This window comes from Petromyzon marinus, chromosome 10, assembly GCF_048934315.1.
Source record: "Petromyzon marinus isolate PM22_M1 ecotype Great Lakes invasive population chromosome 10, UKy_Petmar_22M1.pri1.0, whole genome shotgun sequence".
Taxonomy (NCBI): Eukaryota; Metazoa; Chordata; class Hyperoartia; order Petromyzontiformes; family Petromyzontidae; genus Petromyzon; species Petromyzon marinus.
The window spans coordinates 2,085,020-2,103,696 of record NC_133676.1 but is presented as its reverse complement, the minus strand read 5'-3'; the positions used below and the strand labels follow the sequence as shown (position 1 = coordinate 2,103,696).

The 18,677-nt window shown below is 50.6% G+C and overlaps 1 protein-coding gene across 2 annotated transcripts in view; it reads right to left on the bottom strand.

The window, feature by feature from the left end:
• Nucleotides 1-7,838: 7,838 nt before the first annotated feature.
• ARHGAP21 (Rho GTPase activating protein 21) overlaps nt 7,839-18,677 on the bottom strand; it is a 36,338-nt gene continuing 25,499 nt past the window's right edge. For both annotated transcript variants that reach the window (XM_032951844.2, XM_032951845.2), the window contains exons 20-24: nt 18,294-18,419; nt 17,305-17,346; nt 16,603-16,708; nt 13,158-13,192; nt 7,839-12,084 (exon numbers count right to left, since the gene is read on the bottom strand). In XM_032951844.2, coding sequence (XP_032807735.2) covers nt 10,339-12,084; nt 13,158-13,192; nt 16,603-16,708; nt 17,305-17,346; nt 18,294-18,419 — 2,055 coding nt within the window. In that variant the 3' untranslated portion in view covers nt 7,839-10,338. The remainder of the gene's footprint in view (nt 12,085-13,157; nt 13,193-16,602; nt 16,709-17,304; nt 17,347-18,293; nt 18,420-18,677) is intronic.

Genomic DNA, 18,677 nt, shown 5'->3' with positions numbered 1-18,677 from the left:
CAAACGCGGCTGCACGCATTTATACTGCTTGAGTGGACAGCGAAATATAAGAAGATGGCACCATTGTTTCAACTGCCGCCGGGAGATGGAGTGGATTGATAGTGTGCGAACCATTACATCACGCACGGCAGCTCCTTATCTCAGTTAACAGCTAACGTGACGCGTCTAAACGTGTAAAAAACCAAAAACCGGTTTTTACCGATTATTATGGTAATGCAAAAAAACAATCAACCCGATTGAAGAGCCCGACACGTCCTGGAGCCCTCCTGATGGGTCCCGATTGTCCCGTGAGACGCATTCATCCTCCTGGCAGGGGGCGCCAACACCGGGAGATGCCCGGCAAAACCCAAAAGGCGAATTGTGCTCAACCTGGGAATGTAGAATGTCCACACAGAGCGGCAGCGTCGCGGCCCGCAGGTCCGTGACCACCGACGGCAATCAATGGCCGTTGATAACAAAACAAAAAAAATCTCTCCAGTGGTGTGCGACTGTGGTCATCCAGATCGGACCATGCAACATAGAACGACGCAAGGCTCGATCCACAAATACGAAGAAGCAGTGGCGTAGTAATCGACGTTATCAGCTCAGGGGATGCGGCAATCGGTCACGTGGGGCCCCAATATTTGATTTTAATGAAATTTAAATAAAACGTGGAACGTAAATAAAAGCATTTTCATTAAGAAAATACATTCAAACCGCGTTTTCAATACGTTTGTGTTCTTTTACACTGTTGAAAATATATCTTATGGTGGTTGTCAAGGGGGACCCCAACACGTAGCTTTGGCCAAGGCACCGCCTGCCTACCCCACGCTCGCTACGCGACTGCGAAGGAGACATCGCAGCGATACACTCTGCTGCTCCGGACGCGGTTCTGTGGCTTCACCACCTAAATGTGAAAGTGTAGATGTTGCTCTGCACCTGCAACAGCCGTACGAAAGAAGAAGAAGAATGGGCGTTGCCACGTGGCTCTCAAGATGGTTTCCCATTCAAAGTGGTACTCATTTTTTCTAGATTTAAAGCTTTCGTGACTGCTAGGATCCATACTCTTTGGTTCTATTGGGTAAAGTCTCGTCCCTTCACCTGATGAAGGCCGCTTGTGTTGTGGCCGAAACGTCGTGATTTTTTGTTATTTTATTTTCACCTACGTGACTTTACCCAATAGAACCAAAGAGTATGGTACTCATTTTGTCGATCCCTGAAGGATGATGTTAGGCTGAGTCAAACCCCATCGGAATTGAATTCGCAACCGTCCGATTGCGAGCCCCTCGCTCCTCCGCTGAGCCAACTGGCCCAATGCTCCCTCGCTCCCTCCTTCACTCACTCGCCAAATCATGTTTTAGAAACTCGGACTGTTGAGGCACCTCTGAAAAATGACGACTACGACTACATTGTTGTTGTTATAGACGAGGCTGAATATGGCAACGCGTACATACCTAAAGAACCGCATTTCATGAACTCGTTTATATTAAACTGCACCCGAGCTGCCAGCTTCTGCCAGGGTCTCCCATCTCTATACAAGTCACTGCGTGACCCTAACACACAGTGACCCCCACACAGTGACCCCCACACAGTGACCCCCACACACAGTGACACCCACACACAGTGACCCCCACACACAGTGACGCCCACACACAGTGACCCCCACAGTGACCCCCACAGACAGTGACCCCCACACAGTGACCCTCACACACAGTGACACCCACACACAGTGACCCCCACACAGTGACCCCTACACACAGTGACCCCCACACACAGTGACCCCCACACAGTGACCCCCACACACAGTGACACCCACACAGTGACCCTCACACACAGTGACACCCACACACAGTGACCCCCACACAGTGACGCCCACACACAGTGACCCCCACAGTGACCCCCACACACAGTGACCCCCACACAGTGACCCTCACACACAGTGACCCTCACACACAGTGACACCCACACACAGTGACCCCCACACAGTGACCCCTACACACAGTGACCCCCACACACAGTGACCCCCACACAGTGACCCCCACACACAGTGACCCCCACACACAGTGACCCCCACACACAGTGACCCCCACACAGTGACCCCCACACACAGTGACCCCACACACAGTGACCCCACACACAGTGACCCCCACACACAGTGACCCCCACACACAGTGACCCCCACACAGTGACCCCCACACACAGTGACCCCCACACACAGTGACCCCACACACAGTGACCCACACCCAGTGACACCCACACACAGTGACCCTCACCCACAGTGACACCCACACAGTGACACCCACACCCAGTGACCCACACACACAGTGACCCCCACACAGTGACGCCCACACACAGTGACACCCACACACAGTGACCCCCACACACAGTTACCCCACACAGTGACCCCCACACACCGACCCCCACACACAGTGACCCCCACACCCAGTGACCCACACACACAGTGACCCCACACACAGTGGCACCCACACACAGTGACCCCCACACACAGTGGCACCCACACACAGTGACCCCCACACACAGTGACCCCCACACACAGTGACCCCCACACACAGTGACCCCCACACAGTGGCACCCACACACAGTGACCTCCACACAGTGACCCCCACACACAGTGACCCCCACACAGTGACACCCACACACAGTGACCACACACACAGTGACCCCCACACACAGTGACCCCCACACAGTGACACCCACACACAGTGACCACACACACAGTGACCCACACACAGTGACCCCCACACAGTGACACCCACACACAGTGACCACACACACAGTGACACCCACACACAGTGACCCCCACACACAGTGACACCCACACACAGTGACCCCACACACAGTGACACCACACACAGTGACCCCCACAGTGACCCCCACACACAGTGACCCCACACACAGTGACCCCACACACAGTGACACCCACACACAGTGACCCCCACACACAGTGACACCCACACACAGTGACCCACACACAGTGACCCCCACACACAGTGACCCACACACAGTGACCCCACACACAGTGACACCCACACCCAGTGTCCCCCACAGTGACCCCCACACACAGTGACCCCCACACACAGTGACCACACACACAGTGACACCCACACACAGTGACACACACACACACACAGTGACACACACACAGTGACCCTCACAGTGACCCCCACACACAGTGACCCCCACACACAGTGACACCCACACACAGTGACCCCACACACAGTGACACCCACACACAGTGACCCACACACAGTGACACACACACACAGTGACACCCACACACAGTGACACACACACACACAGTGACACACACACAGTGACCCTCACAGTGATCCCACACACAGTGACCACACACACAGTGACCCTCACAGTGACCCCCACACACAGTGACACCCACACACAGTGACCCTCACAGTGACCCCCACACACAGTGACACCCACACAGTGACCACACACACAGTGACACCCACACACAGTGACCCTCACACACAGTGACCCCCACACACAGTGACCACACACACAGTGACCCCCACACACAGTGACCCCCACACACAGTGACCCCCACAGTGACCCCCACACACAGTGACACCCACACACGGTGACCCCCACACACAGTGACCCCACACACAGTGACCCCACACACAGTGACACCCACACACAGTGACCCCCACACACAGTAACCCCACACACAGTGACACCCACACACAGTGACACCCACAGTGACCCCCACAGTGACCCCCACACACAGTGACCCCACACACAGTAACCCCACACACAGTGACACCCACACACAGTGACACCCACACACAGTGACCCCCACACACAGTGACCCCACACACAGTGACCCCCACACACAGTGACCCCACACACAGTGACACCCACACACAGTGACACCCACACACAGTGACCCCACACACAGTGACACCCACACACAGTGACACCCACACACAGTAACCCGTACAAAAATATCCCCCGTACAGCCTTATCAGACTGTCGGGACGAGTGCTGTTAGCGAACACCTATGAAGGGCGGCACGGCAAACGAGGGGGTGGGAGGCCAACACCACGCCCGACCGTCTTTGTCTCCCTAGTGACGATGTTTACACATCGCCCCAGGTACTGAATTGAGGCTGAGTCGACCTACGGGAGGCCCAAGGCTGGTTTGAAATCGTCGCTGGCGTTGGCCGTGAGCGGGAATCGAACTCGGACCGCCGGGTTCGTAGCGCAGCGCAGTGCTAACCGCTGCGCCACCGCTCCCCACAATGCGGAGTCGAACTGGAGCCGGACGCTGGCGCGGAAGGCAACTCGCGGCGTCGCTCATATTTGTCCCCCTTTGTCGAGTGTTTTGATCGAGGGAGGGAAGAGGACATTGTCCTCCCGCCTCAAAGGCCCCACGCACGGCGCAGATAAAGTTGCCATCTGTTGGTGGCTCTTGCTGCGGTTGACATCAGCGCAGCTGAAGCAGCAAAGTCAATGGCAGCGCGGCGAGGCGGCGGCGGCGGCGGCCCCACGTCCCGCGGGCCCGAGCCTGCGACCCCGCGCACAGACAAAGGGCCGCCGCACCCGCCGGTGGCCCGGTGGCCCGGTGGTGGCGACTCGGGCCCAACAGGCCGGCTGCCCCCCCCCCACCCCTCCCCCAACCCTCGCCTGGCCCTGGCCCCCCCCATCCCCCCCGATGGGAGCGTCACCCCCAGGCCACCGCCAAACACTCCCAGCCGCGGGCGGCCCGAGCCCCCCTACCCGCGGCGCCAGCAGTCGGCGCGCACCCCCAACCCCGACCCCTTCGGCGTGGGACACAGGGTCCCACGCGGAGCGCATTCGCGCCGGGGCAGCGCTCTCTCCTTCTCCTTCTCTCTCTTCTCCTTCTCTCTGTCTTCTCCTTCTCTCTCTCTCTGTCTTCTCGGCGCGAGCTCCGCGTATGAGACGCGGCTCGCGAATAATTGGATGCGAGTTTTCCGAGCCCAAACCGCGCTCCGCCGCGTGCTTCCAGTGTCGCCGCGCATCATCCTCGCGCGAGTGAGGAAGATGGATCGCGGCACTCTCCCTCTCCCTCTGCACTTGCGACATTAATAAAGCGCCGGGGCCGAGCGAGAGAGGGCGCGCGTTGTTTTGTCCCCAAGTGTCATCATACTGCAGGCCATTGTGCGCCGCGCCTGTGTGGAGAATTTCTGAGGAATTCATATGCATATGCGTGCGCATGATGACAGCCCCCTCCCGCTCCCTGTCTGCCCAGGGCCTCTCTCGCCTGCTCTGCAGATGGTTTTGAGCGACCGCGACTACAAAACCTGTCACTCGCCAAAGCGAGGGTGGGGGGCCGCGGGTCTCCGAGCAGAGAGAGGGGGGGCAGGGGGGTTGTCCGGCCGAATGGGACCTGCCTTTGTCTGGATGTTTAAAGTTGTGGTGGCTTTCATCTCCAGCGCCGGAGTCAAGGGACAGAGTGGATGGATCGCCTCCGGAGACGCCGCGACTCGGGGCTTTACCTCTGCCATTCAAACTGCGTTCTCGCCGAGCGCGGATATTAAAGATAGATTATAAAACGGGAAACAATGACCAGCGTCGCTTGCGTAAGAACTTCAACACAATAAACAGGCACAAGATTCGCCCACGCGCGTCTCCTTCGCACGCTGAAGGGATACACTCGCAGAGTGGCTGATGGGAGGCGCATAGTCTACGTATTGATCCTCTTACAGAGGATATGTATATATGTATGAAGAGTTATAACAAGTTCGAACAAGATTGCCAGACTGACTGCTCTGGTAGTTGTGAGCAAGCAGAAATGATTTGGCCCTGGCTGCCCACCGTCTGGGCGCCGTGTCCGTGGGTTTGTGCATCAGCCCCAAAAGCGGACAAGCAACAATGCGGAGTCGATGCTGCTCTAGTGACCGCACACAGCAGGGTTGTGGAGACCAGCGGGTTCGTTCTGTTGCTCATATGGACAAAGGGAACGTTGTTTCGGACGGATTCCCTAAATCAACAAGCGAAAATATGCACATATCTGTTCCTCGACGTAGATACGGAGCGTTTTGCATGGAACTCGGAACCATATATTATACAGAGGGCCCTTGCCGATAAACAACTGGCAGTTCACAAGCATTGGCTCAAGGCGAGACCGACTCTGCTGATGAGATACTAAGTGTCAAAACCGGTCCGGTTTGCGCGTGTAGAACCAATGCTGCTGAGATGCACTCCCAGAAGGCCGTGTGGCTGATGCGCGGCGTGTAAAAAGTTGTATTTCTGTGGAGAGGTCGGGGAAGGCGGCGATTTGTGTGCTTTTTTTATTTGACTGACAGTGGTCGAGATCAGACTCGGCACGTTCTGCTCTCGTCTGCTGCAGTGGCCGGGAATTGCACGGATCAGCGCAGCTCGCGTGATGGCCGAGGAGCACTTGCAGCGTCCTCGCGGTGTCCACTCGACCCACAACCTCCTACTCCCACGTTGACTGTTCCATCTCATCCTCTACCGCGTCACAACCACCGTGACCACACTGCAGGCAACGACACTTCTCTCTGCTTCGTCCCTTTCCCATCGTCTTCTCTCAAGCTCTTAAAATCACACTGCTCAATGCAAGGTGATTTTAAGAGGCACGCTTCTGAATGTTTGTAGGACGTCCTCAGACGAAGACGATTATTAGGTGAATTACATCAAGATCCAGTCATGTCCGCGAGTTTATTTGAAAGGGCCGGACAAGTTGAAAGCTACATTTGTATTCCACGTCTACATAAACATACCACACAAGTGTATGGAATTTTACACGACAGGGCCCAGCAGTAGCACGGTCGTCGTTGTCAAGGGATGCAGTTCGAGTTAGTGGGCCACCCTGGTTAATACTTGGGTAGTAACCATAAAAAAAGAACGTGCCGTCTGCATCACAGTGGATGCGAGCGAAGCAAATGAATCGATTGCGAAACACAGCAATCATCGCCCCCTGCTGCGGAAACTCAATAGGACTCTCAAGACCAGTCGCCTCCTCAGCGAGGCTTTCCCGGGTAAACAAGCGAAATAAAGCAAAAATAAATAAAAAAAAATCCATTCTGTATCCTTGATTCCCAGTCCCCCACTTCGTGTAGAGGAACCTGCTATAAAACGTATCAACTTTAACGGCTCCGAATCCTGTAAGAAAATAAATGGCACCGTCTGCATCAAACGCGGTGCTCGTCACACGGTGCGATGTTAGAACCTCAGCAAGCTGCACGATACAGCTGTCTCTGGAGGGGGTGTTGCGCGGATGATTTTCCGGAGTGAAACGACTGGAAAACCGCACCTTGTAAATCACGTTTTGAATCATTTACTTTTGTTAACGGCGCAACTATTGGTGGAAGCGAGAATGGAGCAGGCGTGTTGGGTTGTTAAACGATAACCGGTAAACGTTTTCAGAATCGGTTACCGATTCCAGAAGTCGGGCACCAACGAGCTGGAAAGGTATTTGGAACGAGCTGGAAAGGTATTTGATCTACTCTTCCAGGCTTACCAGATGTGTTTTGACAGAGGTGGGCATAACCACACTTTACCCCGCCACATGTGACCTGCCGATTGACAGTTCATTTTAAAAGTAAAAATGTTACGTTTACTGCTCTGTACGTTTCCTTGTGTGGCGTACCGGTGACCGGGGTTTCCCATGAGGCGACTGGTAACACAAGAAACTCCCTTCAAGTGTCCTGGTGTAACCCTACCCACCTATATCAGCCCTTGCACATTTTCAAAAATAGCAAGCATCTCTGCAGGAAGTGTGGATGCGTAATTAAGGAAAGCATGCGCATTACAACAAAGTGTCACTTTGCAAAACAACTAAAAGTGAAAATTAAAGTGCAAATAAAAATAAGGCAAGAGGGTGAGGAGTAGGGGCACGTGGAATGGCAGTCAATTTATTTCCAGTGTAGATAGCGTCTCCGTTTGAAAGTCGATCGTTGTGATACAGCATTACGTAGCATATATTAATTTTACATGCAGCTTGTTATTATAGTGTCAGGTTACAGCTCTTTTCCTTCTGACAAACATGAACTATATACATGCTTACATTTACAAACCCTATTGCAATTATATGACGGCGAAGTGTAACAATGTACAAAGTTAGTAGTTTTTGTTCGGTTTAAATACGGAATTTACTTTACATCTGCAGCTCTAGCGTTGCCATCTCATGGCCAAACTTAACACTGTTCAACAAATAAATACGCAACTATACATTAAAGCAAACAGGGCCAGCAGCCGAGGCCGTGGGCTCGCTCCATCAACTTCAGCATCGGAAATGGCACTTTTAAAATCTTAATGCAAGGTGCTGGGGATTGCCACCCCTCGCCGTGAAACCACGGCACAGAGGGAGGCCCACTCCCCCAGGGCATAGAGAAGGGCCCCCTACGGCACAGAAGGGCCAGCCCCCCTCCCCAATAGCCCCGCAAGCCCAGCGCCACTCAGCCACGCCTCGACCTCACGAATTTTGCATAGTAACCTCGTACAAAAATATATCCGGCCATTCTAGCAACAGCTGCTAAATAGTAACCTTTTAACCGCTGCGCAAAATGTCGTGGTGTTATTTACACGGCAGCCGGTGCTTGTAATTGGCGCTATACATGGCATGGTACGCGTCTACATTTCCCCGTGACTTAACATCAAAATATAAGACAATAGAGCAGTGAAACTAGAGACAACGCCAGCAGCAGACTACTTTCCCTTGTGAGTCAAGATCACTTTGGCAATTTTGTACATATCCACACTCGCTGGCACTCATTTGGTTGGGCTTGCTCCAATTAAATTGCCACCTGCGGGGCCACCAATCCCATCAGGAGGGCATTTGTTAAAATGTTTAGTTGATGCCCGGAGCTTAAAACACCTGTAGCCCATTTCTCCAGTGCCCCACACGCTCAACAAAACCTTGCGCATCTCACGCTTCCTCTTTGCTGGGAATTGTGTATGTGGACACACGGGTGAAAACTTTTTGATTTGCTCGGCATGTAATATAAAAATCCCTTACCCACACGCTAAGTGAAGTTAAAAGCTAGCTATAAATATGAATGCACAGAATGCTTTGATCCCTAATAATATATACTATGGGTAGAGCAGCACTGGTGGCCACATGCACGGTGCCAGCCAAAAGCCTGGCCCATACTCAAGGTCGCACAGGCCATGCCATCCACGCCCCTGGCCCTGAAGCGATGTGCTCAAGCTTAGGGTTGTTAAACACCAACTGGTTCAGAATCAGTTACCGGTTCCTGACACGTATAACCAGTTACCGATCCTTATGGAATTTGGCAGGCGTGAACGTAGGCCTACGCCGCTGCGTGGTGTATTGCTGCTCGTTTCTCAGTTAAAAGATTAAGGCGGGGCTCTAGAATTGCTGGTTTACCCCCCCCCCCCCCCGCTGGTGGAAGAGCCCCCAATGTAGGGGGCTCTAGGGGTTATTTGGTCTACTCTTCCACGCTGTCCAGCCGTGTTTGAAGAGGTGGGATGATGCCCACACTTTACCCCACCAGACACTACCTGCCCAATGGCTAACTGCGGTGTAACTCCTTTATACCACTAGGTGGACAGTGGCGGTGGCAGGGGGGATTTGAGAAACGTTGCACCATTGCTTCAATAGATGCGCTGGGAGATAGAATCGTACTGGCAACGACTGGATTGCAAGTCCAGTGTTCTAACCGTAACGCCATTGTCGTAGCTCTCATCGTTTCCTCAGTTTAGAAGCTAAATCTGTTACGTTTATTGCCAGACATTATGTTAATAGGGGAGGCAAACCGGTAATGTTTTGACTGTATAACAACCCAACCACAGCTTCATGTGCCCAATTCAGATGAGACAGAAGTCTACTTGATTAAGTCTACCTGTGTCCGTCCGTCCAGCTGTGTGGACAGAGAACATGCACGCTCGCACACAGAACATGCACGCGCGCACACAGAGGATGGCCCAGGAGTGAGCGAGCGAGCTTGGGCGAGGCCTTCAAAAACACGAGCCACCATGCTCACGGCGATTGGTCCACACGTCACTTGTAACTATGTGTTCAACTGCTAAAACAAATTAAAACTTCGGTATGCTGTTAGGTTTGTTTTAAAAGTACAATGTAAAAATAAAACGCAGTTTTTTTTCGTTAGAGTAAGAAAATAAGGTCTGAAGTGTTTTCACGCCACATAGAAAAATGTTAGCCAACCAATTTGCTCAGTCGAATGTAGCGTACGAAATGCACCGCGCATAATTAGTGTAGGAAACCACCAAGCTAAAACATCGCAGCGTCCACTATATACTTGTGCTGTAGTTTCTAAAAATACCACAATGATAGAAAAACTAATAATGTAAATTAAAAAAGTTGTTTTTAATGAATGATTGATGCATATGTGCCCCAGGCAGGTAAATGCTTTCACAAGTACTGGTAGAAGCGCGAGGTTAACACCTGCTGCTGCGTGAGTTTATGAGGGCGGGGGTCCCCGGGCCGGGGTTCGGCCTTGTACACGTTAGCATTGTCATCGCCGTGTGAGCCAGGAGGCCCTGGGGCAAAGGGGGCCTCTTCGGAAAGGAGGCCAGCACGCCTGAGAGGCAGGGCCGAACTTGTGGCTGCCTCTTCGGGCCTCTCTACCAAGAAGCCCACCGTCCCGCCGTCCAGATCGGTGCTGCTGCCACGCAGCCGCTCCCTCTCAATCCAGCCCGAGATGCAGAAATCCTGCGAGCGGCATTTTGGCTTCAGGCGGTCGACGGCAGAGAGATTCTCCTCTTTTCTGGGCTGCAGCAGCGGCGGCGGCGATTTTGGGCGCCCCCCCGCGTGGCTCTCCCCACCCTCCCGCCAGCCCTCCAGGTCCCTGTGGCCTCCGAGCGTGTGTCGCCGCTTGATGTCGGCCTTCTTCGATTCCGCCGGTTTTTTTCTGGTCCCAAACATGTCGTCGGCCGAGATTTTCAGGCGGCTCTTCAGACGGTCAGTGATCTGCGGCCTCCAGTGCAGGGCCGGCTCGCTGTGGCCCGCCACCGGCAGAGTCTCGCTGCTCGCGGACCGTACTGACGTCAAACTGGAGCTCGACTGCTCCGCAGCGGACTTGGCATCGCAATCTTGTTCCGAAATCTTAAAGGGATTCTGCGCAACGTCCTGCTTCTTCGCGGGACCTGCGCGCTTGCGTCCGCTGTGCTTGCGTGCCAGGGTGTCGCACTCGATCAGGCGGTAGGAGTTGAATGTTTTCTGCCGGGACGAGCCGCCGCCGATCCCTCTGTCAGTGCCGGCCACGCTCTCGCGCGAGCTCACAGGGGAGCCGTCCAGACGGGATCCGCGGCCGCTCCCACTCACGAGGCGTTCGTCGTCCGAGTCGTGCGTGCCGCCGACCTCGCTCACCAGCTCGCTCTGCTCGTCGTCCGCCTCCTCGTCGCGGGACTCGCTCAAGCTGCGCGCATCCTCCGTCGCGGCAGCCGCCTCCCAGCACGGGAAGTTGCTCGAGGAAGTTGTGGAATAGTCGGACGTCACCGAGTTTGCATCGGTTATCGCCGTGTTCTCGTACAGCTTCAAATCGGAGAACCTGGGCACCGCTGCAGCTGTTTTTGGGTACCGGTGTCGAGGAAAGGAGAGCGGTCCACCATCGCCTCCGCCAGGCCGCTCGTCGGCCAAGCAGGGCCCAACAACAAAGTCCTTATGGGCCTTCGGCTGCCTTGGCTGGCTGGAGAGAAAGGCCTGGCTTGACATGCCATGATTTGGGCCAGCGTGGGAAGAAAAGCTGCCACCCAACGTGGGGCTGGAAGTCGATTTGCACGTCAGGCCAGACGCTCTGCTCAGGGGCTCCCTGTGTCCGAGCGCAAGTGCGGCGTCGCTCAACCCGGCGGCCTGCGGAAGCTCTGAGCATCGGTTGGCATGGGGATTGTAAACTGCAGTGGTCGCGACGGTGGCAGCGGCGGAGCCGGAGTCTTTCTTGAGCTGCCTCTCGCTGGCCTCGGGCTCGTGTGTGGGCTTCACGGCACGGGCGGATGGCAGCTGGGCGTTGTTGTTTCTGGAGAAGCCAGACTCGAGCTCCTCGTCTGAACTGCCAGGAGCGGCCTTCCCTCTCAGCTTACGCCGTTTGCGATGTGCGGCAGCCAGGATGGAGGGGATCAGCTCTCTGCTGTAAAGGTCACGGCTAGACCCCAGGGAAACCTGCACACACACATAATAGCATATTTTTTTTATACTGGCAAAATGGTCCAATAGATACAACAGCTCGACCCGAGTTATAAGTGCTGATACTTGCATTGTCTTTGTACTGCTCGCCTGTGGTCTAACACTGGTGAAACAAGGCCAATCCGTTTCAAAGACAATGCATAAATTATGTTTTGCTACAAGTATGTGTAGTGAATGCAGAATTGACGCCTTGCAAAAGGTATCTATTTGGCGTTTGAAAATCTTAAAACCTCCTGTTTTATTGCCAAAAAGGGTAAAACCATTGTTATTTTTCATCATTTTTGACACTGCTCGACGCGAGCTATTCGTGCTCTAACACTTTTATCCATAGGCTGTGCCGGGTGGAGGAGGATTTGCGACATATTTTTACACGACATAACCCAAAATAAAGCAATGATGAATCGCATACACACACGTTCTCAGTTCAATAGGTAAAAACAAACGTCACATCGTTCACACAGCCAGTGTAACCGGTCTCATCTCTCATAGGTATCAAAGGACCAAAACCATAAAAATCATTGATGCTCCACAACACCGCACCTCCGATTAGCACGGTTGACTACGTACGGTGTAAATGAAGTTCTAAAAATTGCATTGTAATTAGGAAAGAAACCACACGGTTCTCACTCAAGTCTCTGTTAATGCTCAACACCTGGAATCCATCGCTGGGTTACTCCTCCATCTGAACCACAGTTTGATGCCGAGCTGTAGATTCTGTGAGATAACGTCACTTGTACTTGCATCCGACACATCACTGTCTGTTTACACACTGCTGCAACGAACACAATGGGATTGTGATTATGGGAAATGTATATTATTTAATATTGTCTATGTTTGTGCATTGTTTTTCATTTCTTTTGAAATGGTTGCGTTTGCTCCGATTTCTATTTGGTTGTTTTTGATCCGATTACTATTTGCTTCATTGTTATACTTAGTTTTTATGTTACTGCTTGTCAATTTAGTGAACCGGGTTGAACAAGACAAACTTAAACACGAAACTACACACTCATAAAGCGATGTATTTAGCTGTAAACTTGCAGGTATCCTACCTTTGACTTGGCAGAGTCGCTTGTGGCAGAAGTGTCTGCAACAACAAACAGAATTCAGGATTAAGCATCCTACGGGCTCCAACGCCGTCAGGTCTATAACTCAGGCAGTGTTTTGTGAATGAGATGACCGTGCACACAGAATGCACACGCAGTGCATGATTATAAGAACTGTAGACAATGACAGCAAATGAAGTAAATCACACATCCCATATGCAACACAAGCTGAAAAAAGGGAAAGGCCTCTAACTGCGTACAATTATTACAGCTGCTGCTGCCATACAAAGCACAAATTTTGCTGAAGCTGGAGCCCTGCTGCTATCACACCTGGAGTGGAGCACCCAGTTCCTGCCTCGCTGCACTTGGACAGAGTTTAGAATAAAGCAGCAGTCAGGGTGATTGATGACGCAGCACTCGCTGATCTTTCCAGTGACTCGCTCATCAGCGGCCAGTCACTTCCTTGTCATTCTTCTATCGCTACTGCAATGGTTACTATTCCTGTGAACTTCACTCTGATTCCTCCATCCATGTGACGACTCAGTCTAGCAGAGTGTTCTGTCGCATCTGCACTGTTCAACCTCCAAACTGCAGGTCACAACACTTCTCTTCCTGCTGTTTCCCTTGCATTGCTCCACTTTGGAATTCCCTCCCATCGTCTCTCTTCCCAAGCTCTTAAAATAACTTTGCTCAATTCAACAAACACGTTAACTCTTTACATATCTATTACAACTTTGAAGGTGCTGTTTTTGTTGCTGGCCGCTTGGCAATTTGGGCCTGTGGGCTCTATGCTCATCAACTGTATTGAAAGCAAGCCAGCGGGGCTTTGATGCAGTAACACATCTACGCGAGAAGATTACAAAGCTATCAGAGCACCTGTTACCAACCCAATTTCATTTCTGAACACAAACGGGCATTCATAAATTTACAAAAAAATCGGGCAAAAAATAATTCCAGGAAGCCAAGATACTTAGCAATGTTACAGCCAAATTAGCGATAAATGCATCCATTTTATTCTAGTTTTCACAGCCAATGTTAAGATTCATTCTTGATTTTTGCATTTGGCAAGGTGAGGATATGGCCACATATCTGTCATAAGACCCTCCACTATCCAATAGCCAAACAAATTAAATTGTCACATGTACAAGCATTTCATAATCCAATTATTGTTTCATAATGATACTAACTGTCACTTTAAACGCTAGTACTCATGATAATTTGGCTAGATCATTATTACGTTGCCAAGTCCAATAAAATTACGACTCAATTACTTATTTCCGTTCCTTGAGGTTTTAGTTGATGCTGGAAATCTGAGAGCATGGGCGCAGTGCGGTGAAGTGACATGACATTGACACGTCACAAGCGGATGGACCCCACTGGCAAGAGGCAGGGTAACAGTGGATAGAGCATGGCATATAAAGAAAAAAAATCCATTCAACAATCACAGGATAGGACAGTAAGATTTGAGCAAGCCATTTTCCAATTATCATTGCCCAAAACAAGACATTAATTTGATGGGGGTTATGGGTGAATATTTTTCAAGGCAGAGATATTATTTGAACATTTATTTATAAAGCTTAACACTATATTTTTGAAACCAAATAAATAAACAGACAAAAGTAAACCTCCACAAATCTGTCCCTCCGCACAATTTTTTAAAATAAAAATTATCCTAACACATCCCATTGGTCACATGGCCTTCTGGGAGTGCATACTTTGAGAAGCAATGGTTAAACACAAGGTCCAAACTCTGGACCTATTCTGAAATGCTTGTCTCATCAGTAGTCAGGCTTTCTTGATTCAATGCCACAAATTTTATAGCCAAGGACCCTCTCTCTTAGATATGGGTCCTACCTTTGCACAAAATATATACACAAATATACGGCATGTGTAAAAAGTACTTCTTTATTTTTTTAGTTGGAGGGACAAATATATGGAGGATGTATTGTCTGCTTCTTCATTTTCGTATTTATCTGCTCCACAACGACGTTCATTATTCTTTTGTATCATAGCTTTAGATATGTTAGTCCACGACGTGCTGACTTAAAGAGCGTCTCTTCCTCCAGACAGAACACGACACAACACGGAACATGTATCGTACCCGCTCACAAATCCTCAGTGTCTGCTTTGAGAATTACAAAACATATTCAAATTGAGTGTGTAAAAAAACAAGAATGCTGGCCGAACCTCAACTCGGTATTAAACACTCAAACACACGGCAAGAGTCCCCCACATCTCCACCAGCAGGAGCTGCAGCAGCTAATGCCGACACAGTTTCTGACACGTCAAACAGGTGCACGCGGGGCAGCACGTCTCCTTTTTGCCGCAGTTCCATCCGTCCATTAGGGCTAAAAGGGCATTGCCTAAGGAGGGTCCGGGGATTGGGAGGGGGGGCCCCGTGCCAGGGGGAGGGGGAGCCCCCACCGACGCCTCAATGGCAAAGTGAGGCCCCCCTTCGGAGCGGCAGCCAAGGGCACAGCCCTCTGCGGTCACAGTGCGCGCAAGGTAAAGCGTCATGAGACCCTTCACGCCGTGCGCGAGGTACAGCCATCACTTCGTCTCCAGTAAGGTCCGTTTCATACAAAGATGAATTACAATTCCAAGACAAGCTTATTCACCGGTGCACGCTACATTTAAATTAATACTTTTGCAGCCAAAGAGGATTTATAACTTACTTTTATTATGCCATGCAATGGATCCGGCCATTGTTTTTGTTTTACACTCCGCTAGTTTCATGACCCGAGCATGGTTGATGAGTTTCAAGTGAAATGACCAATCTAATATGCCAAATTTGTTTGCGAGAAATGTCTTCTGCAACTTACCGGCGAGCTGGAATAATATTTTTTGGTGTATTAAACGCTTGTACACGAGACAATTTGATTGTAAGTTGGTGCAGGGTGACACAACAAATAATTGGCCAGATCATTACGTGGCCTAACCCAAAAATCTATTATAAACGAAGTATGTTTGCACTTGGTCAGCAGACAAGGGAGTTAAGCCCTGTAGACCTCTCCCCGCAGGCTGGATGACATTTACAGTTGGAATATTGTGATGTGCGATACCCCTGAGAGCTGAACCCTGTGGTATGTTACTGCTGCACCCTGTGTTACAAGCTGCACCCTCAGACCAACCACATATTATATGCAGCACAAAAAGGGACGGCAGTCTCCGAGATGACAACACCGCACACGATGGAATACCATTAGCACGCAACACGCCTTCACGCTGGGGAAGGCGACGGCAAGTCGTGTGTGGCTAATTCTTTCGTAGAGTCGAATGCAAGGTTAATCATATGAGCAGAGTTAAGTAGGTCGGAAGTGACGGTTAGTACCCGGTGATACCTGAAATACATCAACACGGAGCCCTGTAAACACGCGCGTCAGTTGGGTGGTGGTGCCGGTTTTGGCAAGCGTCGGACCGTCACTGACCGGTCCAACTGCAAACAGCTTACCGGACACATCGCCTGGGCTGGAGGCAGTGCGGCCGATGTTGGTGAGAAGATGGTTGATATTGGGCATGGGTTGGGCCTCCACAGCAGTAGAGTCCTGCAAAGGGGTCTGCAGGAGGCACACAGGTGCTGTACACTCACCGCGCCATGCCGCTGTATGCTGCCACCGCACCCTCGCCAGCGTTCAGAACCGCAGCCGTTTGAGAGCCAACATTTGGTCTCCACGCAGCGTGTGGGTACGTCTAACCCCCTGTTTCTAGCGCTCATCATCTCCAATTCCAGTTAGTTTTTGCCGCTAGTTGCAGAGCTACGCAATTCGATCTGGGAGGCCAGTCTGGTCAACACTATTGGTGTGTATTCAAATACTATGCGCCCATCTGCTTTCATTCACAGCTGACGTTCTAAATCCCGTCACATAATTCGAGGAAAAATAGGCCATTGTGTCGGCGTCATGGCCCAAATTAGAATAATTCCACAACAATTTACTAAATTAGGATCCCTCCGACTTTTAAACCCTATCAGGACCCTACTGAAAAGGTCTTGAGACTGGGTGAGGCTTTACGGGGTAAACAAGGCTAAAATAAAACCTTTCAAGACTGTGCATGTGCGCTTTGGTATTTTATGTTCAGTAAGTTTTTTAAAGTCTATGTGCACTTGATGTGTATCCCTCCCTCCCACCAGCAGCACAACAGAAATTACACTCACAGTTGCGTCATTTTCACTGTCGTCCGTAAAGAACCAGTCGTACTGAAAGAGAAAACAAACGTGACAGTGAGGACCACAGAAAGCAAACCAATCACTGCAATGAGCAGAATCACATTTCCAGGTATTATTCTGTGATAGCACGGCAATCGATAAGTTTTATTCTGGAAATATTAACGGGAAAGCAAATCCAGAGTACGCATAGGGAAGCAACAGCAGCTGTATCGATGACCCTGATTCCTGTACGATGACAAGCAGATACTCGATCTGTTTTGGACATTCTGGAGCCATTAAATTATGCTGCGAAAAAACTCTAGTTATACAACACAATCATTAGCGACATCATGGAGAATATAACTAACAAAAAATAAGCGGACAAGTATGCCACTTTTACATATTGGGTATTTTATGGATAAAAAAAAAGTTTTTACACATCCCATCAGCCACGTGGCCATCTTGGAGTACATCAAATCATCTGCATTGGTTCAAAACAAGCAATAAGTTCAAAATAATTTGTTCAAACAAGCTCTGACTGCTGAGACAATGATTGACGAAATTGGTCCAGCATTTACTTATATTGAACCAATCAATGCTCCTGATAACTCCCAGCAACCTGTGTGATTGAAAGCATGTGTTAACGAAATTGTATTTTTGATATGGAGACGTAAGTATGTTAATGTGTGCTGTCTTGATTTTTCATTGTTGTTCAGTAGGTACCACTGTGTCAGCCTTGTGAGGGTACACTGTCATATAAAGCAAGCAACGCATTTTATAATTTACAGGTACACTGATTGATGGTTTTAATTGGGCAAATACACAAATGATTTTGTTTGGCCATGTCGGGTGGTGGAGGGTTCCATGATCATTACGTGGCGCAACTCCAAAATAAATTCGGAATCATATTGGCTCTGAAAACCTACGTATCCTGAGGCATAAAATTAACAGCAGAGCAGGGTACAGGCAGAAATGACATTTAGAAATGTTAAACATACGTGTTGTATCAGTGTTTCCACAATCTTGTACTGGTCTGGCATGTGAGTAACCATGTCGGTCATGTTGTCCTCAGAAGTACGGACCAACGTGGGTCCGAACACAATGGCCAGGTTCCTGGGCTCCATCTGAAAAGGCACCATCCCACTACTCAGCATGCACACACAAACACACACCATAGCCCACACACTCCCACATTACACACCCTACATAGACCTACGGGATGAAGACGTCACTGATGGGACTGTGTCCAGATCTTTTAAGGGTGAGTGAGCTCCACCTCAATGCTCAGGACTAATCACACATGCAAAACCTGACCCATACATTTTCACAAATACACCCCCATTGGGCATCCACACGCACATACAATCCACCGTGAACAATGC